Here is a 24,802-nt window from a genome sequence, read left to right on the forward strand (position 1 = left end):
TTGAAACTAAACCTGTTTTTGTATATTTCTTGCTTATTTCTATTATTTTTAAAAAGCTTTAAATGACTTTCTGGTATTCTTTATGCATTTTTGGATTAAATGTTTGTAGAATCTTTTCCCTAAAAAAAACCCAAACAAACCATTCACCCTCTTTTTAGATGTGTTACAAATACTTTCCTATTCTATTACTTGTCCTTTAACTTTTTTAATACATATATTACTGTACAGTCTTAAATGTTTAATATGGTCATATTGTCAATATTTTACTTTATAGCTTCTGGGTTTGAATATTTTACCTCAGGGTAAGAAAAATATAATTTTGTATTTTCTCCTAAAACTCCTTAGATTCTACATATTGATTTTTAACTCATCTGAATTGTTCTTGTATAATGTGTGAAATAGGGTTCTATATTTGTTTTATTTCAAGTAATAGTGGTCCATGCATCTTATTTGTTGAATAAGACTTATTTTACCCATTGATTTGAAATATCAACTTAATCATATATTACATTGTTAGACAGATATAAACATTTGTCTCTAGAATGCTCATTATAGTTCATTGATCTACTTGGTTATTTCTGTTCTGGTGTCATGTTGGTTTAATTGCTGAGACTTTATAATGGCTTTAAATTTTTAAATATTTTATAATTAGCTTTGATATTTAAAAATTAGATAAATTCAATCTGCATTTAAGAAAAAAAGAAAAAGAAAGAGAGAGATGGAACTACTACCTTTTGTGACAACAAGGATGGAGAATAATAAGCTAAGTGAAATAAGCCAGTTCATGAAGGACAAATACATATAATCTCACCTATAAGTGGATTTATTCACTTATTTATTTATTCAACAAAATAAACTAACGAACAAAATAAACTGCAGACATGAAAACATGGAGCAGACTGAAAGTGCCCCGAGGGGATGGGGAAAGAGGACAATGGTGGAAAGAAGGGGAAGAGACTAGACAAAGAACATTTATGAATGACCTATGGACATGGACAGCAGAGTGGGAATTGACTGTGGGAGTTGGGGGTGGGGGTGGGATGGGTAGAAGGGGGTAAAGGGGGAAAAATTGAGACAACTGTAATTGAATAAACATGATTTATAAATTTAAAACACTATAAAAAATACAAAATAATATAAAAATAATTTAAAAAATAAAGAAGATAAAGAAAAAAAGTGAGAAAGAGAGGAACACAGGTACAAAGGGAAAAAACGGTGAGTACTTATCAATAATAACTTTAAATGTAAATGGATTAAATTTTCCAATCCAAAGACATGGGGTACCATATAAATTTTTGAAATGTTTGTTCTATATCTGTGTAATATGTCATTGGTATTTTAATAGGGATTGTGTTGAATCTATAGATTGCTTTGTGTAGTATGGACATTTTGATGATGTTAATTCTTTCAATCCATGAACATGTTATATGCTTCCATTTATTTGTGTCTTCCTTAATTTCTTTCTTCTGTGTCATGTAATTTTCTGAGCACAAGTCTTTTACTTCTTTGGGTAAGTTTATCCCTAGGTACTTTATTTTTCTTGTTGCTATAGAAAATGGGATTTTTCCTTTCTGATTTCTGATTCTGATCTTTCACTGTTGGAGTAAAAAATGCCTTCAATACCCAAAAAGCTGCAACAATTTTGAGAAAGAAGAACAAAGTAGGATGGAATCACAATACCTGACATCAAACTATACTACAAGGCCACTGTAATCAAAGCAGTCTGGTACTTGCATAAGAACAGACACATAGATCAATGGAACAGAATAGAGAGCCCAGAAATAAACCTATGTCTTTATGGTCAATTAATAGTCAACAAAGGAGACAGGAGCATAAAATGGAGTAAAAACAGCCCTTCAACAAATGATGTTGGGAGAGCTGGACAGCTACACGCAAAAAACAAACAAACAAAAAATTTATCTATAAGTGGAAACTAATCAATAAAACAAACAAGCAAGGAAAATATAACCAGCAATATTGATAGAAAAAACAAACTGACAGTTACGTGAGGGTAGGAGGGGAGAGGGCAATGGGGAAAAGGAGGGGAAGGGTCAAATCAAGGAAAATGTGAAAGGACCCATGGACAAAGCCAAAGCAGGGAAGGATTGAGCGTGGGAGTTGGGGGTTGGTGGGGCAGGAGAAAGTGGTGGTGGGAAAATGGAGACAAATGTATTTGAACAATTAAAATAAAGACACAGGGTAGCTGAATGGATTAGAAAACATCACCTGCATATATGCTACCTACAAGAGGCCCACTTCAGAATAAAGGACATACACAAACTGAAAGTAAAGGGATAGAAAAAATATTCCATGCAAACGGACAGGGAAAAAAGATGGGGTCGCAATACTTATATCAGACAAAATAGATGGCAAAACAAAGGCTATAAAAAGAGACACAGAAGGACACTTCATAATACTCAAAGGAAGTATCCATCAAGAAAACATAAATATTGTAAATCTATATGCACCCAACATAGGAGCACCCAAATATCTAAGGAAAATCTTGGCGAACATCAAGAAAGATATAGGTAGTAACATGCTGATAGTAGGGGATTTTAACACCCCACTGTCAACAATTGATTGATCTTCAAAACAAAACATTGAAAAGGATATTGTGGAACTGAATGACATATTAGATCAAATGGACTTAACTGATTATATATATGTGTGTGTATGTATATATATGTATATACATATATATACATTTTGCTTCTTTGGGATGAAAGGTTATATAACCTTTATATAACCTTTCATCCCAAAGAAGCAAAATATGCATTTTTTTCAAATACACATGGAATATTTTCAAAGATAGACCACATGATAGGACACAAAGCAGACCTCAACAAATTCAAGAAAATTGAAATAACAAGCATTTTCTTGGATCACAAGGGCCTGAAACTAGACACCACCCTCAAGGAAAAAATTCAAAAACATTCAAACTCATGGAGACTGAATAGCATGCTATTAAACAATGAATGGTTCAATAATGAGATCAAAGGAGAAATCAAAAAGTTTCTGGAAACAAATGAAACTGAACACACAACAGTCCAAAACCTATGGAACACAGCGAAGGCAGTCCTGAGAGGGAAGTTCATAGCAATACAGGCTTACCTAAAAAAGATAGAAACATTTCAAATAAAAGACCTAACACTACAACTTCAAGAACTGGAGAAACAACAACAAATAAATCCCAGAGCAAGTAGAAGGAAGGAAATAGTCAAGATTAGAGCAGAACTGAATGACATAGAGATGAAAAGAAGAATTCAGAGGATCAACCAAGCCAGAAGCTGGTTCTTTGAAAAGATAAATAAAATTGACCAGCCTTTAAGCAGACTCATCAAGAATAAAAGGGAGAGGACCCAACAGAGGACTGTTTCTTGAAGCAGTAATCAAGAAACTCCCGCCACACAAAAGCCCAGGGCCGGACAGTTTCGCAGGAGAATTTTACAAAACATTTAAGGAGGAGCTAACCCCTGTCCTTCTCAGACTATTCCAAAAAATCCAAGAGGAGGGAAGACTCCCAGACTCTTTCTATGAGGCCAGCATCACTCTGATCCCAAAACCAGATAAAGACCCTACAAAGAAAGAAAACTACAGGCCAATTTCGCTGATGAACATAGATGCTAAAATGCTCAACAAAATATTGACAAACTGCATCCAGCAATACATTAAAAAGGTTATCCACCACGATCAAGAGGGATTCATCCCAGGCATGCAGGGATGGTTCAATATACGCAAATCAGTAAACGTGATACATCACATAAATAAAAGAAAAGACAAAAACCACATGATCATCTCGAGAGATGCAGAAAAAGCATTCGATAAGGTACAGAACCCATTTATGATTCAAACACTCAGCAAAATGGAAATAAATGGGGCATTCCTCAATGTAATAAAGGCCATATATGAAAAACCTACAGCCAATATCTTACTCAGTGGGCAAAAACTGAAAGCTTTCCCACTAAGATTGGCAACATGACACGGATGTCCTCTTTCACCACTTCTTTTCAACATCGTATTGGAAGTCCTAGCCACAGGGGTCAGACAAGAGAAAGAGATAAAAGGCATCCAAATAGGAAAGGAAGAAGTAAAGCTATCATTGTTTGCAGATGACATGATAGTGTACATAGAGAACCCTGTAGACTCTACCAAAAAACTCCTCAACCTGATAAGTGAATTTGGCAAAACGGCAGGATACAAAGTCAACATTCAGAAATCAAAGGCATTTTTGTACACCAGCAATGAAATAGAAGAAGAAATCAGAAAAAAAAATACCATTCAATATAGCAAGAAGAAAAATAAAGTACCTAGGAATAAATTTAACCAAAGAGGTAAAAGACATGTACACAGAAAACTATACAACATTGAAGAAAGAAATTAAGGAAGACACAAATAAATGGAAGCATATACTGTGTTCATGGATTGGAAGAATTAATAATATCAAAATGTCCATACTACCCAAAGCAATTTATAGATTCAATGCAATCTCTATTAAGATACCAATGACATATTTCACAGAAATAGAACACACATTTCAAAAATTTATGTGGAACCATAAATGACCCCGAATAGCCGCAGCAATTTTGAGAAAGAAAAACAAAGTAGGAGGGATCACAATACTGGACATCAAACTATACTACAAAGCCACTATACTCAAAACAATCTGGTACTGGCACAAGAACAGATCCATAGACCAGTGGAACAGAATAGAAAGCCCAGAAATAAGCTCTGGTCTATATGGGCAACTAATATTTGACAAAGCGGGCAGAAGCATAAAATGGAGCAATAATAGCCTCTTCAACAAATGGTGTTGGGAGAGCTGGACAGCTATATGCAAAAAATTGGAATTGGATCATCAGCTGACACCATACACAAAAATAAACTCAAGATGGATAAAAGACTTAAATGTAAGTTGCAACACCATAAAAGTCCTAGAGGAGAACATTGTCAGGAACCTCTCAGATATCCCACGCAGCAATTTTTTCACTGATATGTCTCCTAAAGAAAGGGACATAAAGGAAAGAATAAACAAGTGGGGCCTCATCAAAATAAGAAGCTTCTGCACGGCAAAAGAAAACATCAGCAAAATGAAAAGGGAGCCAACCGTATGGGAAAATATATTCGCTAATGATACATCAGATAGAGGTTTGATCTTCAAGATATATAAAGAACTCACTCGACTCCACTCTAAGAAGACAACGATCCAATCAAAAAATGGGCAAAGGACCTGGGCAGACACTTTTCCAAGGAGGAGATACAGAGGGCCCAGAGGCATTTGAAAGGATGCTCAGCTTCACTAGCCATCAGAGAAATGCAGATCAAAACCACCATGAGGGACCACCTCACACCAGTCAGAATGGCCATCATAAACAGATCCATAAACAACAGGTGCTGGCGAGGCTGTGGAGAAAAGGGAACCCTAGTACACTGTTGGTGGGAATGCAGACTGGTGCAGCCACTGTGGAAAGCAGTGTGGAATTTCGTCAAAAAGCTGAAAATGGAACTGCCTTTTGATCCAGTAATTCCCCTGCTGGGACTATACCCTAAGAATACCAAAATGCCAATTCAAAGAACCTATGCACCCTGATGTTCATAGCAGCACAATTTATTTATTTATTTATTTAATTTACTTTTTAAATACATTTGTCTCTGCCTCCTCCCACCTCTTTCCCCTGCCCTCTCCCACCTTCTCTCCCTCAGCTCTTCCCCTTTGATTTTGTCCATGAGTCCTTGCTATATGTTCCTTGACTTTTCCCTTCCCTTCCCTTTCCCTGCCCCCCCTTCTCTCTTGTCTCTGTTGATTTCTTTTCCTTTCAGTGTAGCAGCACAATTTATAATAGCCAAGTGTTGGAAGCAACCTAAATGCCCATCAGTAGGTGACTGGATCAAAAAGTCATGGTACATATACACAATGGAATACTACGCAGCAGAAAGGAAAAAAGAACTACTAAACTTTGTGACAGCATGGATGGAACTGGAGAGCATTATGCTAAGCGAAATAAGCCAGGGGGCGAAGGACAAATACCATATGATCTCACCTATAAGTAGAACCTAACCAACAATACAAAGATGCAAGGAAAATAAGACCAGCAACACTGAAAGGAAAAGAAATCAACAAAGACAAGAGGGAAGGAGGGGGGGGGGGGGGGAAAAGGAAGGGAAGGGGAAAGTCAAGGAACGTACAGCAAGGACTCATGGACAAAACCAAAGGGGAAGAGCTGAGGGAGGGAAGGAGGGAGGGGGCAAGGGAAAGTGGTTGGGGGGAGGCAGAGACAAATGTATTTGAAAAAATAAATTAAGAAAAAAAAAGATCATCTACCACGACCAAGTGGAATTCATGCCAGGCATGCAAGGATGGCTCAATATTTCCAAATAAATAAATGTAATACATCACATAAACAAAAGGAAAGACAAAAATCATATCATGAAATCAACAGATGTGGGAAGAGCTTTTGATAAGGTGCAGCATCCATTTATGATAAAAAACACTCAGCAAAGTGTGAGTAATGGGGGCATACCTCAACATAATACAGGTCATATATGAAAAGCCTACAGATAACATTATGCTCAATGGACAAAAACTAAAAGCTTTCCCACTAAGATGGAGAACAAGACAAGTTTGTCTGCTTTCACCACTTCTATTCAACATAGTACTGGAAGTCCTAGCCACAGTGGTCAGACAAGAAAAAGAAATAATAGCCATCCAAATTGGAAAGGAGGAAGTAAAACTGTCATTGTTTGTAGATGACATAATAGGATGCTTAGAAAACCCTATAGACTCCACCAAAAATCTACTTGACCTAGTAAGAGAATATGGCAAAACAGCAGGATACAAAGTCAATATTTAGAAATTGAAGGCATTTTTGTACACAAACAATGAAATTTGAGAAACAGAAATCAGGAAAAAAATCCCATTTACTATAGCAACAAGAAAAATAAAGTACCTAGGAATAAATTTAACCAAGGAAGTAAAAGACCTGTACTTGCAAAGCTATAGAACACTGAAGAAAGAAATTAAGGAAGATATAAATAAATGGAAGTATATACTGTGTTCATGGATTGGAAAATTTAACATCAATAAAATGTCCACACTACCCCAAGTAATCTATAGATTTACTGTAATTCCTATTAAAATACCAAAGGCATGTTTCACGTATCTAGAAGAAATATTTCAAAAATTTATGTGGAACCAAAAAAGATGCCCAATAACTTCAGCAGTCTTGAGAAAGAAGAACAAAGTTGGAGAGATCACAATACCCAAAATAAAGCGATGTACTGTCCAAGATGGATGGAAAGCACAGCGTGATATTAATTGAATTTGCCTATGAAGGAAATATTAAAATATTGGAGCCTCATGCAGCACTGTCCAAAATGATCTCATCATCTCACTCTTGTTTGCCTAGAGATTGAGCTGGGTGAAGTTGGGGTTTGCTTTCTCCTGAGACTGAGAGACTGGACCAAAAATCTGCTTCCTGTAATACTAGTTGCTTCTTGCTCCTGTCCAGAGGGGTTGGACATCAGCCCCAAAGTCCTTGGCTGCTGGTAGCTGACTTTCCCAGACAGCTGTTAATGGTTGATGCCCAAATCCATACTGGTTGGTTAAGCAGGCTACTTATTCTCTTTGACAGAGTTGCTTGCATGATAGTCTTGTAAGAAGAGTGACAAGAGAGGGTGGCTTCTCTCCTGAAATCTTTACCCGTAATATGTTCAGTGTGTGACTGGTCCCAGTATGCCTTTCTGTGGGGACAGTGGGAAGATTTGGGGACTCATGAATTTTCTCCTTGCTTATCTCTGGTTTTTAAGTTTTCTCAGTTTTTTATCTTGTGACTTTGTGAAATATGTCTTGAGCCCTACTTCATGACAGGTGTTAAACATTTAAGGTTCCGCCTTTGAGGAGAAGAGTAATACTAACAATAATAACAATGGAAATCATAGTAACATCTAATAATCGAGAGCTCTTGGGTACTTCCAGGTACCAGTTCTAAATGATTGCATGTATCAACTCTTAATCTTCACAATAACCCTACAGGGCAGGTACTATTGTTATTCCCATTTTACAAACATGGAACTTAAACATGAAGAGGTTTATTTTATTATTTTATTTTTTGTGATTTTTTTTCCTTTTTGTTGAATCTATTGGGGGTGATACTGGTTAATAAAATTATACAGATTTCAGGCACACAGTTCTACAACACATCCTCTGTACACTGTATTGCGTGTTTACCATCCAAAGTCAAGTCTCTGTCCATCACCATTTATTCCCCCTATACCCTCTTCTACCTCCCTCCACTCCCCTACCCCAACAATCACCACACTGTTTGACCACATCCATGAGTTTTCTCTCTCTTTTTTCTTTTTTGCTCAATCACTCCAACATTGAGAGGTTTAATTTCCCCAGATCACACATCTGAAAATCCTGGCTTCAAAGAGAAGAGATTCAGGCAGTGTAATTCACAAAAATGGTTAAAAGATACATCTTCCTAATGGATTTTTAATTTATTCATCCAAACAGATATATTAGTCACTTTAATGTGCTATTGAGCATACTGTGCATGAAGGTATAACATAATGAGTAAGAAATATTTCTGACTTTAGGAGATGCATCATCTAGTGAAGGAGACTGAGGAGTATGACTACAGTAAGTACCATGTAGGCAGGGAAGCTGTGGGAGCTTGTGAAAGGAGCACCTGATATAGCCTGCAGAAGCCTTCTCAGAGGAGGTGAGCAGAATCTTAAAGGATTTACGATGCATATTTAGAAGGCAGCATGGTCAACTAGAGGTGATGTGACCTGATCAGGAAATGAAAGTAGATTCACGCAGCTAGAACAGAGTCTTCAAAGAAAGAAATGGTGATATTTGAGGCTGGAAGTTTAAGTGAAACTTTTATTTCTTGAAGTTATAAATTATTTTGCATCCTTTAAACAAATTTTTGCAAAGGTGGAAGGGTTTTATTAAGTAATTAGAGTTGCCTTTTGGCAGTTCACTCTGGCTGCTGAGCGGAGAAAGCATAGGAGGTTGGAGGGGGGAGGCCAGGAAGGAGGCTTGCAGTGATCCAGGAGAGAGATTAGAGCAGCCTTAGTGGAGACTGCATCGGTGGTGTATGACAAGCCGATGAATTTGGCAGGCATACGGGAGTGGGGTGTGATTAGATGTGGCAACAGTGGGCGGAGACAGATAATTTCTAGGTTTTTGGCTTGGCCAACTGGCAAAGACAGAGGACACAGGGGAGAAGTAATTCTGGGGCTGGAGTGTTGAGTTCAGTTTTCTATGAGCTTCCTAATTTCAGAGTCGAGTGACATATGTTACTTCGAGATCTTATTATGTGCTGAGTTCTGGGCTAGGTGTTTTAACATAATTTATTAAGGTCTCAGAATACCTTATTGTGTGAGTATGGTTATGCACATTTTATAGGTAAGAAAACTGAAGCTCATACCGGTGAACAGAATGAGTTAATATCACATAGCTAGTAACTCCTTCAAGAACAGATTAGTGTTACCATCTTGGTACCCTCTGAATCATGGCAGTGGTAGGGACACTCTGATTAATTCTTGAGACGCATCCCTGATGCATCCCCCCAGAATTAGATCTTAAGCCCTCTTTTACCCTCTTGCATGCTGCATGTTTTGACTCTCAAATAACTGCATATGACTTCCAAAGCTGAGCTAGAGCTTTCTCTCCAAATTTCTATACTTATTGCCTGTATGACATACCACTTCATAAAGTTGTCATATAGGTGTCTTAGATTAATTTTGGTTAAAACTAACCCTGTTTCTCCTTTGGGATTTCTGTCCTTTGCAAAGGGTGCCACTCTTTTCCTTAGTGAGATAAGGGAGTTGTTTGGGCCTCTGCCTTCCCTGATGCTCAAAATTCACTCATCATGCTGGTTATACCACCTCCATATACTGTAAATCTGTTCCACGTTTAAGCCCTTTTCCAAATGATTTATTTCTCATTTTGATCACTGCAATAGCCTCGGCCTCTGAACTAGTTTTCTTGTCTCTCCTTCTCCTCCTCCAGCCGTCCTCCAGGGTACAGTCAGAGCAGTCCGGCTGAAGGGGCACTGGGGCTGGGCTCCTCCCACGCCTGCAACCCCGCAGTGGCTCACCATGGCCCCGGCTCTCAGTCTTTACCTCTGACCTGGTCCGCTATTTCCCTTTGGTCTGGCCACTTACAAAACACTTGCAGTTCCTCAGCAGGGCAAGCTGAGTGCCCCCGAAACAGCAACTGTTTCTATTTTCCACCTGTTCCCCTAATTTAGGACAATGCCTTACCAAGTCAAAGAATAGAGCTCCAATTGTCATATATATGATTTATAGAAGCTATATTTTAGAGGCAGCTTCAGAAAACCTATAGTATTTATCTTTAGCATTTATTTTTATCATTGTAAACATTTCTTTTGTGAGAAGTTTTACTTTATAGATATTTTCTGATTTCTTAATTAAGAATTGACAGGGAGCTGGGAGCATCTGAGTGCTTTGTCTAAAAAAGACTAATTGAAGTTTGTTGTGTGAGGATATGAAGGGATGATAATTTACTGGAGAGAATTGTTTTAAGTTTGCTTGTATGATGGTTGTAGGCTGTCATCTTTTGGAGAAGAGTTAAATAAAGTTATACATTTATTTAAAAATGTAAGAAGAAAATTAAAACAATAAAGTGAAAAAATATGAAAATGACTGCAGTGATAATTTCCGTGCAGAGACAGAAGGAATTAGATTCTGTCTGAAGGTATTATCTGAGACCTGGCTGGCTATTCTAAATATATCATACTGGTTCTTTGTCATTGACACTGCAATTTTTAGCAGCCTAGCATCAACGTAAGGCTCAGTTGGGGCACTAAGTGGACTGTCCTGCTCTTGCTAAATCTAATGAGTTCTCCAATTGCCTTGAGTTTCTGAATCAAAGCAGGCAGCGTGCATCTTTTATTAAACCAGGCAAACAAGGAGCAGACGGTCAATAGGAAGACACTAAAACATTCCTGAACAAAACCTGGAACAAGGACTGCTTGGGTTGTGCAGGGAATCACATTTTTGTGACTGTTAAATATCTCCAAAAGAGCAGCACAGTGAATTGAGATATTTAGACTTTCTTTTAATAGAAACTGTGTCAAAATTTTAGTAAGGACTAAAATATACACTAGTAAATGGAATGGGAAATGTTTTTTATTTTTATCTTCTCTTTAAATATTTATCATGGCTTTGTGAAAAACCAGTAATTTCATGTAGAAGGGGGACGGTGAAGCAAAGGGTCCCAGTATACACTTAGGCACATGGCTGGATTATGGGTTCAATCCCTGATCAGGGCGCATATGAGAATCAACTGATTGATGTCTCTCTCTCACATAGATGTTTCTCTCATTCTCTTTTCCCTTCCCTTCCTCTCTCTCTAGAAGTGAATAAATAAAAAATAATTATGGCATGGGAACTCAAGAATTTTTTTTAAACTTTAAGATAAAAACTTTCTTAAAATCCTACACTTAAGACAGTTCTCAAACCTCATATTTTGAAGACATAATAAAATATCAAGGACCTATAGAAAATAGAGAGTGCTTATCCTTAATTGGTTACCACTTTTAAGATTGTTGAATGAGTGGAAAAAATGGGGAAAAAATGAGTGGAAATATGAAGTGTAGAACTCTCACAGGTTAAAAGGTTGTTGATAACATGATCAATTATTTGGAAAATCTTTATCCCTAACAGTTAAGGTCACCCTTCTTGAGACTGAGATAAGTTACACCTTTGATCTACATATGCTTCTCTGTATAAGCAGTGGGAAGGGCATTAGTAAAGGAGTCATCTCAACTATATCAAAATCCAAACTGTCACTGACAAGCTCTGCCATTGGGCAAGTCTCCGTCTCCTCGTTAATAAAGAAAAGGGAACTGGATTCAGTGCTTGCAATAGTACATTTCAGCTCAAAAAGCTTTGTTTCTAGTGTTATTTAAACTGAAGGTTAAATCTGCAGGACCTCTGGTAGCACCTCTAGATCTTAAAGTTCTGGAACCTTCAGATCTAGATTTGGCCTCCAAGTACAGGGAGACAAAAATCTAGACAGGGCTAGAGTATATCCTGGTAAACTAAGACCAGGAAGATGTGGGAAACCATCTAATATAATTAATATTCCTTACAATGCCATTTCTCCTCCAATAAATTATACTTTTTGGAAATATAAAGACATGTCCCAAATCTATTTATTTAAAACCATTTTTTCTTTATGAAGACAATGTTCTTTAAACTCAGGGCCATCTTTTTTAAAGTGCTTTCTGGGGGAAAACCAAATATTTCTTCAATGGTGCATCATTTTGATTTTAGAAAGATATTAGGCAACTCTAATACATTTTCTAAACCTACCAAAAATATCTAAAAGCTATGTAAAATTGTTTAGGAGTACAAAGGAAAAGGGGATTTAAAAATGCCTTTTTTTGGTGAACATTTAAAAGAGAATAAAAGATGAAATAAAAATTATAAGAGCAAAAAATTGTAAATGAATTTTGCCTAAACAGAAACCAAAGGTATAATTACTTTTTTATAAAAACATTGCTGACATGTATACATTTTATGGTCATTTAATTAAAAAATTCCCTTGAAAATTACATGGTGGTAATAGCATATTAGTTACTGGTTTCCTCTATTTGGAACTTTATTATTTGAATTATTTACAATTATGATTGATTGTATTTCATAATATCCCCTGTTACCCTTGCCTCAGTAGCAGACATGCCTTATCTTAGTGTAACTGGTATATGTTTAATTAAAAGGTTTCTATTACCTATGTACCAATAGCAGGGATTATTGAAAAAAGGAGAAAAGGAAGGCCATTTTGAAAATTGCTTTGCTAGTATACATACTCAAATAAATGCAAAATTCCCTCTGTAATGTGGACGTTGAAATAATGGGAATGGGCCTTTAGCAATTTACTGTATCTTACACAGATCATTACACAAGGACCATTACATAATAAAGCAGAGTTAGGAAAATCTAATCAGAGACAAAATTAGAAATGACTGGACTTTCTGAGTCATAAAATCATACTGCATTTCTAGGTAAGTGGATTCTACACATCCACCATTCTTGGCTGAAGTAGTGACCTATACGTGAGAAAGGTTACAGAATTGTGAGGACAAACAAGAAATATGGTTATTTTCTTCCTTCTCAATTTTTGAAAAAAAGAATTAATTCAGGTAATATCAAAAGATTTTTTCCAACCACTTCACCTATAAAAAAATCTTACAGATAAATTCTATTTTTTTCCTCAGTTAAGATTTCGAAAGCAAAAGCAAGTTAAAACAAAACTCATTACTATATAAAAGCTTTTGAAAAGTAAGGAAAAATACAACACAAAAATATTAAATAGTATTATGTTGCCTAGTAAACCTCGAATCAGATGCTTCCTGAGAGTGGTTCTCTTTTTGGGAAACAACTAGAGTAGTAGCATATGCTTAAACGATACCATGCCCAGGAGGCATTTAGGTTTCAAATTGCTTCAAGGAGGATTTTTTTTTTAAACATCATCACGTCAGGGAAAAACAAAACAAAACAAAACCCGAGACTCCAGTCTTGTGTTAGATCATTAGTTTGAGCCAAGTCGCCTCTCATTTACGTGGTGCTAGTTTTTCCCCTACATTTAGCTCTGTGGGGATTTGGTTATTTAATATCGCCTGCTGTTCATGTTTTGTTTGCATTTTCTTCTTTTAAGCACATTACACAGTGTAAGTGTTGGAAGATCTGCAGTGCCCTTGGTATCATCTTTGGAACTTGTATAGCTCCTAGCATTGAAATGTACTCCCATATGGAGTAAACAGCAATTATTTTGAATTTGGATGAAAATAACCTAAAAAAAAAAGGAAAAAAGTGCTCAAAACAGCTAGAAGCTGTATACCTTTAATGTGCCTGTGGCATGTTCCTGGTAATAGGCTAAATACGTTGATCATTGGAATCTGATTTTAAGCTACCGCTACTATTTATAAGAAATTCAATAAACATGGTACATTCTATAAATTTTTAACATCAAGACAGAAAATACTGCAGAAAAGATTTATAGTTCCAAACAACAGTGAGTCGATCCACATTCCTGTGTTAATAGGAGACAATGAAACACTTTTCTTGTGACAGAGTGGCATACATAATTAAAGATGCTTGATCTCATTATGGAGAACTTCTGTGGTATGGAGATGCCTTTGAAAAGGAGACTCTGGTACGGCTTAGAGGGTGAAAGCGCGCACTTTGGAGTGAGCAGGGGCCATGAAATTCAATCCTATCACTAACTAGCTAGTAACCCTGGGTAAGTTACTTAAACTTTCTAGGTGGCCTCGGTTCTTTCATCTAGTAATAATAGTAAAAACAGTGTCTGTTTTAGAGAATAATCTAAAAATACTTCACTCATAGTGAGCAAGTTATTATTATTACTACTGATTAAACACTGTCTATGTACAAGGCGCTTTACATACACTACCTCTAATTCCTTGAAATCCTTCAGTTGAGTATTTTGAATCCCATTATAGACAATATCTCAGAAAGCTCAAGCCATTTATTTCCCTAAGATTACATGGCCCGTAAATTGTGGAGCTAGGATTTGAACCTAGATCTTTCTAACTCTAAAGCAGCAACTCTTAACTGGGAGAGATTTTTGTGCCTCATCCCTGACTAGACAATGCCTGGGGACAATTTTGTTTGTCACACTTTGGAGGGCACTACTGGCATCTATTGGGTAGAGGCTGGGATGCTGCTAAACATCCTACAATACACAGGACAGCCCCTCTCCCCCACAAAGAGTTATTCTGCCCAACATGTCAATAGTTCTGAGGCTGAGAACCCCTCCTCTGAAGCTTTCATCATCTTTCCAATACACCTGCTGCCTCACGAGAATACAGTGATGCACAAAGTTAATAATCTGGGGCCATTGAATACTGCAATAAATAAAGTTGCCCTTGAAAACAATGTGTACTGGAAAAGGACAACATAATCTACCTACCTCTGGCAACACAACTGCTTTCCTTTGGGGAATTCCTCACTCAATGTGATTTTGGGGAAATTGCCAATCACAGTGCCTTCTCCACTTCTGAGTGCACAGGCTGGCATATAAATCCAGCTGGGCCAATCATAGTGCCCATTTCCTGGCATGGTTTTGGCTCAGGGTTGGGCAGTGCCCTAACAGAGTCAACCAGAATTCTCCAGTATTGGCATATGAATATTCACAGACAGAAGGTCTCATTTTGCTGAGGTTGTTGAGCTAGAATGCTGAACTCTGTAGTGTAAAGAAGAATAAAGCAAGGAAGACCTTTGTAGCAAGAGAAAATGAGGTTAACGGACTCAGAAAAGCACTAAAAATCCACATGATCCCTGAGATGGAGCCTTGCTAATCTACCTTCTTAGTCTCATGCATGAAAAAAATTTATTTTTACTTTAGTTTGGGTTGATTTTCTGTCAGAATCAAAAGAAACCTGAACAATAGGGTATGCATGATTTCCTGGCATATATTTTAAAAGAAAATGATGCTGCATTCACACAATATTATCTCTACTTTAAAAAAGGTAAAAAGTCTCTGTCTGGACAGTTCAGTTGGTTGGACTGTCATCCGAACACCCAAGTTGTGGGTTCAGTTCCTGGTCAAGGCACATGTAAGAATCAACCAATGAATGCATAAATAAGTGGAACAACAAATCTCTCTCTCAAATGAATTAAAAAAAAAAAAGGTAGACAGCATGAGGTCTTCCTTTGAGGAGTTTACAGTCTATTTGGTTGCAGGGGAAAGACTTAATGAATGCCAGAATTTCGTCTCCTCATCTGCATACTGGGCTCCTTGAGAGTGAGGACTGGGTTTTCTAATTCTCCATCCCAAACTGCATGCGCACCTGGCCTAGTGACTGGCATGTGTTTAATAAGGAACTGCTGGGTGGCTAAGCAGATGGCACCTGCTGTTATGTTTGGTAGGCCTTTTATGGACTAGTCTGGTGCATTCTATTTTTCTCATTTCCTTTCCATACAATACCACTGACCTTTGGGAAACGTGATATTATTCATTAAAACAGATTCTGCAGATTCAGGATTGTTCATAGTTAATAACATAAACCACACAGTCTTCAGAATGGAGGGACTCTCCCATCAAAACTATCTGAAATTTCCTAAACCCATTTAAAATCATAAAGCATGTTAACATTTCATATTTAACTAAGCCCACAGCTCAGTTAAACTCACCAAACTGTAGTAAAAATATAAAGTATTCAAACAGAACATAGTTGAATTTTTATTGCCTAACATGTTACTTTCCTTATTTAAAATGTACCTTGGTTGCAGAAAGTCAACCATAAACTATACTTTGACCATACAAATAAGAAATGCAAGACCAGGAATAACCAGTATTTGGGGAGGAGCACCTGGGAAAGTTTTGATTAAGCCTCCAAATGGAAATTCTGGTTACAGGATCTTCACAGATACGCTGACTTCCAACATATTTAACCAAACAGAATTTCAACTCTCTTTACTGCAGCAGAAAAAAAATCACAAGATTCATAAAAGATTTTTGCTCTTACTATTTGCCTTTAGTCTTGTATTGATCTTAGGACCTCAAAGGTTTGGGTCCTTCCCACACCCCCTGCTCCCATCCCCGGGACTTTTTATTCTCCTCTAATTTTCAGATTCTTGCTTGAATATATTTTAGTAACCACGCAAAGACCACAAAGATAGCCAGCTTAACCCCTACCTGGTCTTCAGAAAACGACCAAGCTCTGGGTGGAGAGAGTTCAAGCTTGTGCTGTTGGCACTGGCAATCCTGAATGAATAAGAATCGCTTAATGTCAATAGTCTGTTCCTGGCTGTAGTAGCTTCCTGGTTCCAGATATGGTCTTTGTGGCCAAATGAGGTTTAGCAGACAGAATTGCTCTCTAAATGGTCATCTTGACTATAGCTCATCATTATACATGGCCAGAATGGCTGGGTAAACTGTTGGGCAAGATCCAGGAAGAAAGGGATTGACAACAGGGTTTGTGCTATTCTAGGCAACAATTGACATTATGGTCTATGTTGGAAACCGCACATTTGGGCTTTTTTCCTCAGAGGCTGCTCTCCTAAAAAACTCCCAACAAAACCTTGTCTTGTCTGGCATCTTCACTTGTGCCTGCTCTGCTTTGTGGAAGTCCTGTCTCATTCCTGGAACCTCCACAGAGGTTCAGGCATGTCTTACATTTCAGAAAAGAACAATTTGAATTATTCCTTTGCTGAGTCAAGTATGATAACTACTTCTGCAGAGATTATAAAATAATAGCATGTAATACTCCCATTAAAAGGGATATTACAAATTATTTAACCCAGTCCTTTTATTGTATTTATTGGTCATGAAACTTAGGCACTTTGGAAAGTTAAGTGACATTTGTGGATGATTATAGTCTCCATAATGATGGCTTTGGTTACTAAATCTGTGGTATAATGTCTGCCAGGTGGTAAGACAATAATCTGGGGCAGGAAAAATAATGGAACTTCTATTTATGTTTATTTGTCTCATTCTATTTTAAGAATGACTATTTATGAATGTCTAATAAGAATGGCTAATTAGGACTTTTATGATCATAAAGGAATTAATTTTATGATTGTATTTTATAACATATATGATATATTTAAAATCAAACCCCCAGCATTTTTTATCCTGCTTTCTTGGTTTTCCTTCCAAAGCATCGATTACCCTGTTGTGTACTGTACCTTTTACTTGTTTACATTGTTTACAGCATATCTCCTTCTCACTAGAACAAAGCTCGAGAAGGGCAAGAACTCACTGGTCCTGTATGGGGAGGCACAGGGACTATAAGAACCAAACCACCATGAGGGAAGCAGTTATTCCCTCTTCTCTTCTCCTTGTCCCTATTCTAGAAGTTGATTGGCATTGTCTTCTAAGATCACCACTGTTAAATCCCTTGCTGTGCAATTCTAGGGAAATCATGTTTCTTCTCTGCACCTCCTTTTCATCATCAAGTTGGACTGGGTTGAACTAGATTATCCTTATAATCCCTTCCAGGTGCAACATTTGTTTTTTTGTTGTATCTCTAGTTCTTGAAGCAGAGCAGGTACCTAATAAATATTTTTAAATGAGTAAGTGACTATGTTAAAACAGTAGTTCTTATAGAAAATATGCAAATAAATAAAAATATAGCAACTGTGAATGGTCAATCACTTTTTATTGGTAAAAAGTTTATATTATTAGTAAAGTTTGGAGTCTTCTGAGTTAGGCAATTTTTCACTTTAATTCTGCCAGGAAACTGGGTAAAATGAGGACTAAATGGGGTACAAATTATGGAGGGCACTTGAAGGGAGAGCTCTTCTGTGCAGTGAAGACTCCAACTCACCTGGAGAAGAAATTTCTATTTTGGAGATGTGCTTGAATGGCCTATTTTATCAGCTCAACACATGGGCAAGCAGGACCTGGGGTTAGAGTGGAACGGGGGCGATGGTGACTGAGCCCAGGGTTTCTGTTACTATGGATAACTGGTTAAGAAAAAAATGAGTTCCTTCTGGGACTGAAGGGGCAAGTTTCTGTCTCTGAGATTCCATTTTCAGAAGACCTGGAGCAACAGTTCTAAGCTATCCCAAACAAGGCCCAGTGGCAGGGAAGAGCAATGAATACCTTCAATTAAAATTCCCTGAAAAATAGTAGATAGACTCTAGGTGAATGACCAGGATCCCAAAGTCTGAGTGTTGGGAGTGGAGCAGAGGTCGCTGCTTACAGCATACTCTGTATACTTGAGAGGCAGATGCCCTGCAGGGCCTGGCCATGCTGGCTTTGTGCTTTGATGGCGGGCTTTGGTGAGCGATGATCAACTGGTGTGTACAACCTCAAACCCATTGCCATGTAAGTTCCTGGACCTGGCCTTCTCCATAGAGTGAGGGGGCGTCCAAAGGACCCAGCAGGACTCAGCTTTGAAGGTAACACTCAATGGCAGGGAGGAACAGCAGCCATGATGAACTAACCCAAGCCCAGGCTTCTCTGTTTGGCATTAAGAAAGGGTAAACTTTGTGGCTAAGTTCTTCAGATACTTGGGCAACTTGAAGTTGAGATGAATCAATGAGGTGTGAGGTATAGAGGGAGGAGTGGCTCAAGCAACTGATTAGAAAAAAAGGAGATGTGACAGTAGTTGTACTCTGAGTGTGTTCAGGGATTTTCTATAGTTACCTTGTCTTTGTTGTCAACTGTGAACATGCAGAATCCCATCAGAGGTGATTTTCCATTGCTGTTATCTCAGAAACCACAGGTGCCTTGTGGAAGGCAAGTGAATGGACTGAATGTGAGTTCTGAGATGAGGAAGTAGGACATTAAAATATATTTTCAGTTCTGACAGCACACTTATTTGCATTGTTAGGGTACTTGCATTTTCTGACCATTGTCTCTATCACTCTGGATGGGTCATAGAGGTCAAACGGGTGTTAACCATCTTATTTGTAGTGTTATTAACCACCAAGGTAATTTCTATATACAGAGCAAAAACAAGACATTGCATAAATGGTCATTACAGATCTTTAAAGAGCCATACCAGATGACATATACTGATAATACAGTGCCTGAAACCATTCAGTCTTTTCCCACTAAACAATATATAGTCTAAATTACTTTGCTGTTTACAGAGGTACATTAAATTGCCCTAAGAAATAAAAGGTAAACGTTACTCTTTCTTTTTTGTCACTTGTAGGTCTAATGCAGTATAAGCACAGTTATACTGCATTAGAAGAATGTGTGTGAAAGTCTCAGACATGGGATGTGGATCATGTACTCACATGACAAAACCCATCAGCTGGACCCTGTGACACCAAATACAGCTCAGCGTGAAACGTTAGTTAGGTCTTCGAACTCAGCCACAAGGCCGAACAACCCTCGGGAAGGTAAGGCCTAATTTGAAAGAGGGCAAAGCGTATTTCTCCCTCAGTGCTGATATGTTTACACTCACAAAATGGCAGTTCGGCTATCGGTGGCACTTACATCTTGGTTAGACATTTCCCAGTAGGGTCTCTCTCCATAGGACATGACCTCCCACATGACAATGCCATAGCTCCACGCGTCACTTGCAGAGGAGAATTTTCTGTAAGCGATAGCTTCTGGGGCTGTCCACCTTATGGGTATTTTCCCACCCTGGAAAACAAATTGGAGATTTCTCAGCTGGCTCACAAGTGTGTGAAAAACAAAATGGCATTCCAATGAAATATCTTTTGTTAAAAGTCCTAAATACTGCGTGATAGTGTTGGTGTTTTAAGTAAAAATAAAAATAAAACAAGAATAATGATAGTATCTCAGAAATATTTTTCCTATAATAGTTATTCAGTGGAAACAGCTTTAATGGGAAATAAGTCACACTTCAGAAATATTTTATTTCATTCATTGGAGAAATTTATTTTCACTTTAGATTCACACAATTAAACACACTATCATGCCATTTGAAGAAAGTTCCAGATTATAGGACATTAAAACTAAATATCATTCAACACTCATTAAACATTATATAGCATGTATAAATAATAATGATAATAAGTTCTAACTTAATTGAAGACAAACGGTTAAATATAGAACTGAGACATTCTCTACCAATTCAATGTTTGTCAGAACCTTATTTCCTTTCCCTCTTTCATTTTCATCTGCTGTAATTACATTATTTAAAATTAAAAATTCTTTAACATTATACAAGAGCACTTGAAAAGAATAATCTTTCTTTATAAAATTTTTAGGCTAGTTCATATTTTTGTTCTTCAAAGTTCAAATTAACATCTGAACATATTAAAGAGATTAAATTGAATGAATTGAATCTATACTATTCAGGTATTAAAGTCAGACATTTTGTTATACTTATTTTTATCAACATTTATTACATTTTATCTCTCGAAACACTACACATCCCTTTTTACTATAATGACAAGAATAAAACAAGTCATCCATTTGATTTACGATCTTTGAAATCGTTACAGCTCTGAACAGCAAGTTGAGCGGACGAGAGCCGCTAGATGGCGGAAAAGAACAACGAGCTGCCCCAGACAGAGGTCTCTCATCGCGGAGGTGGACTCCGTTCCCTGCAAATGATTTCGACAGTGAGAACCCACTGTAATGAAACTGTTTCAACGTGCTCAGCACTTTCATGTGATACCCACTGTGCGCGAAGTCTGGTGCTAGGGCGAGTGGGGGTGGAAGGAAATAAAGGGTGAATTCTTTGGCCCTTGAGGAATTTAGATCTAACATCCCTAAAGGTGAAGCCATTAACCGAGTCATCTAAACACTACTTAATTGAAGAGAGAAAAAAAGATTCAATTGAAATAGGAACAATTAGATTTCACCAGGCAAATGCGAACATTAACAGAACCTTCATTTTAAAGAATTGTAGCAAGAAATTGTTAGTAGGAACCGTGGGGGGAAATGCCTTGAATTCAATTGCCTGAATTTACAGGTGAGTAGACTGAGACCAGGGTTCAGAGATTCAGAGATTTAGAGAGCCCTCCCCATGTTATTAAGCACATAATCTCTAGTAATGTCATCATAGTAGTATTATGGGGCATTGATATAAAGATGTAAATACTTTAACATGAGAGAAAAGTTCAGCCAAACTAAATTTAATGTTTTAACACTGAATACCCATAATCATGTGTATAGTAGTATAATAGAAGAGTCTGAAACCTGGCATTTACATGCTTTGGGGCAGCACCAAATTAAGACCAGAAAATTAAATTTACAAAGTTGGTAATAGTAGTTTAAGAAGGTGATGGTCAGGGAAGGGATTTGCAAGGGGAGGATTCATTCTTGAACCCAAAGTAGAATTTCTGGATAAAATATAGAGTTACAGTTAATTTTGAATTTCAGATAAATAACAAATATTATTTTTCGTACAATTGTGTCCCATGATGAAATATACTTTTTTGGTCCCAAATATTTCATGAGACATATTTATACTAAAAAATTTGTTGTTTATCTGAAATTCAAATTTAACTGGGCACCCTTTATTTTTATTTACTAAATCTGGCACTCAACACAGGGCATTAAAAAATTCAGAAATCGGAACACTGTCAATGATCCAACAGAACATAAAGCAGTGTTCTTGGAAAGACTAGTGTGGTCTGAACTTCCCGAGGGAACGAGAACACTCAGACTTGTATTTATGCACCCGTACTGCGGAAGCCTTTGTTTCACTGCACTTTGTGGCTAAGGCGCCTCAGTCTTTTGGCTTTGCATTTAGAAGCCACTTGAGTCAGCCTCAGGCTTGTGGAAGCCACACTTCCAGAAGATAAAGGCCAAATCTGTAGATCTGACCTCAACACAGATGCAAGAGCAGCAGTCTCATCTGGCATTTCTGACTCTGGGTCTTTGTCTCTTCTGGCAAACACTATGTGGAAGTGTGAATTGCTAGTCTGCTGGGCTGATCCTTTGCTAAATCTTTGTGTGCTCCCTGACAACAGGCTAAAAAACAGAGTTAAGGGTTATTTTGTGTGCATTCACTTGAAAATGATATCTCACATAAATGATTTATGTATAAATTTATATTTCATATAACATGAAATAATACATAAATAACTATCACATTCCTTCTCAAGATTTTATTTTTTTCCTGAAGGGCAAGATATAGAATGTTTGATTAATAGCATTGCAACTCTCAAAATCCATATGTTGAAGCTCTAACCCCCCCTGTGACTGTATTTACAGATTGGCCCTTTAAAAAGGTAATTCAAGTTAAATGGGGTCATAAGGGTGGGCCCTAATTCAGTATGACTGGTGTCTTTATAAGAAGACAAAGTGACAACAGAGGTGTGCAGGAATGTGGAAAAGGCCATGTGAGGACACAGCAAGGAGAAAGCCAGTGCATCTTGATTTGAAATTCTATTCCAGTGTTGTCTTATAATGCAAAGTCTGAGCTAGAATGTGTCTTGAAACAAAGTATACAAAATTGGCACAGAAGTTTTAATATAGGAGATACAATTCTAATTAACAAAACTGCATGGTAACATGAATCTGACAGTATGCATAAACTGGAATAATTCTGAGTAAACATGCAGTGGAGATAAGGAAACATTTGGATTTTTTTTCTAATGGGAGGCTATACACTGGATATAGTTTATATCTACATGCAAGATGAAACAGAAGGGAAGAGAGCATTAAGATTACTGCATGGTCTCTACCCCTTTACTTACTTTAGAAGCACAAAGGCCTTCATCTTCTTCTTTTAATTGAATGTATGAACTTTGTGGCTTAATCTCATTTACCTATTTTTGCCCATGATTTTGAATCACAGACAGAGATAAATGCATTAAGGTACTTTTTTTTCTCAAAGCATTAACCACCAGATGTTTGTTTCAGGTTTCAGGAATGAACAAATAGTACTTTAGATTTGAAATCACAATCATTGGAACATTTCATCTTGCTTTACCATATGCTTGTGAGGACAAAAAAAGTTACCAAGATGCTGATCAAAATGACTGAATCTAACTCAAAAACCTTCTCATTTACTAGGGCCTCCTTTATACAGCAGCTTAATTACCTAGGATACAGAGGAGAAATAGGAAGTAAGCAAACTGGATCCCTACTGAGAGAGCTGTTAGTAAATCGTTCCCCGCCCCCCCCCCCCAATCATATCCAGAGCTGTTGTCTAATAAGTAGATAATTAGGTTGTAGCAGGAAAAGTGCTGAGGAGAAAACCAGGAGCCTTGTATACCTGTAAACCCTATACCCCAGGAGTTAAATATACTAACATCTGAGTTTTAGAACCTAATCCTCTAATCCTTAACAGAGGAAACAAACAATTGAAATGTAGTAAGGTTATAGAGCCTCAATACTGAAACCAGATGAAAATTCTACCGAGAAACTAGAACACATGAAGAAATCTCTCTTCATTTCTCACTCATAGATTGGATGGTTATCTTAAAGGCAATGGGCCTGAATAGACAACATTCTACCTGCAGACTGACCTATTCTTATTTCCTCCATTTATCTCTGAGGTACCGAAATTTCAATAATTATAATAATTACAGTACAGAAAACATACATACTATGGTTAAAGATTAAGTTGAGGAATTTCTCATGATAATTTTGAGTAAACAATATTTTCTTCATGAACTGAATATTTTAAGTAGGACTGCAATTCCATTATAATCCATTGTGTGAACTTGGGCAAGTCTTAACTCTGAGTCTTATATTTCAGACCGGCACAATGAGGGGATTCAAATTAATGATCATTAAACGGTAAACTATAATGTTTTAATATTTGCCTCCTGTATCTCAGCTCCCATTAAACTCTAAGGAGATAGGCCACATGAGTCGGTACACAGGCTGTGTGGACAGACAGCCTGCCGGCAGTAATGGGAGACAAGCACACTCTTGTGTTCCATCCAGGCCGAGAATTAATGGTCGCAGGGATCATCCTAAGTGATAAGGAAGAGTTAAAATGGCTCAACTGCTTTTTTAAAAAAAAGGCAACAGCATGAATAATATGAAACATATTAGAAAGGTATGAAACCAGGATATTGACTTTTTCTTTTTTGAGAATTTTTGTGAGTTTACTTGAACCAAACTGACAACAATTGCTGTGGAAGCAAAATCTCAAGGGATTTACTTTTTTTTTTTTTTTTTTTAGCTCTTAATGGGTAACTATTGGTTATTTGGAAAACATTATATGAGACTTACTGATGTCCAACAAAAGAAGAGTTAATGTGCTTAATGAAAGATTACTTTAATTATAATTTATTATCAGTAGAATTATCTGTGGCAGAGGTAGGCAGGTTTTGGCAGCACTGGTGAAGCAATCAGCGTTATGAGATCTTCTGTCTTAATTCACTACAGTGTCCTGGGAAGTCACAGCAA

General features: G+C 37.3%; 1 protein-coding gene across 2 annotated transcripts in view; it reads right to left on the reverse strand.

The window, feature by feature from the left end:
* The window catches only part of EPHA6 (EPH receptor A6), an 877,165-nt gene that overhangs the window by 21,286 nt on the left and 831,077 nt on the right, over positions 1 to 24,802 (reverse strand). For both annotated transcript variants that reach the window (XM_054577406.1, XM_054577405.1), the window contains exon 15: positions 19,955 to 20,104. In XM_054577406.1, the coding sequence (XP_054433381.1) occupies positions 19,955 to 20,104 (150 nt within the window). The remainder of the gene's footprint in view (positions 1 to 19,954; positions 20,105 to 24,802) is intronic.

The sequence above is a fragment of the Pteronotus mesoamericanus genome, unplaced genomic scaffold (genome assembly GCF_021234165.1).
Source record: "Pteronotus mesoamericanus isolate MK-2021 breed Mesoamerican mustached bat unplaced genomic scaffold, CSHL_Meso_final contig_42, whole genome shotgun sequence".
Lineage (NCBI taxonomy): Eukaryota > Metazoa > Chordata > Mammalia > Chiroptera > Mormoopidae > Pteronotus > Pteronotus mesoamericanus.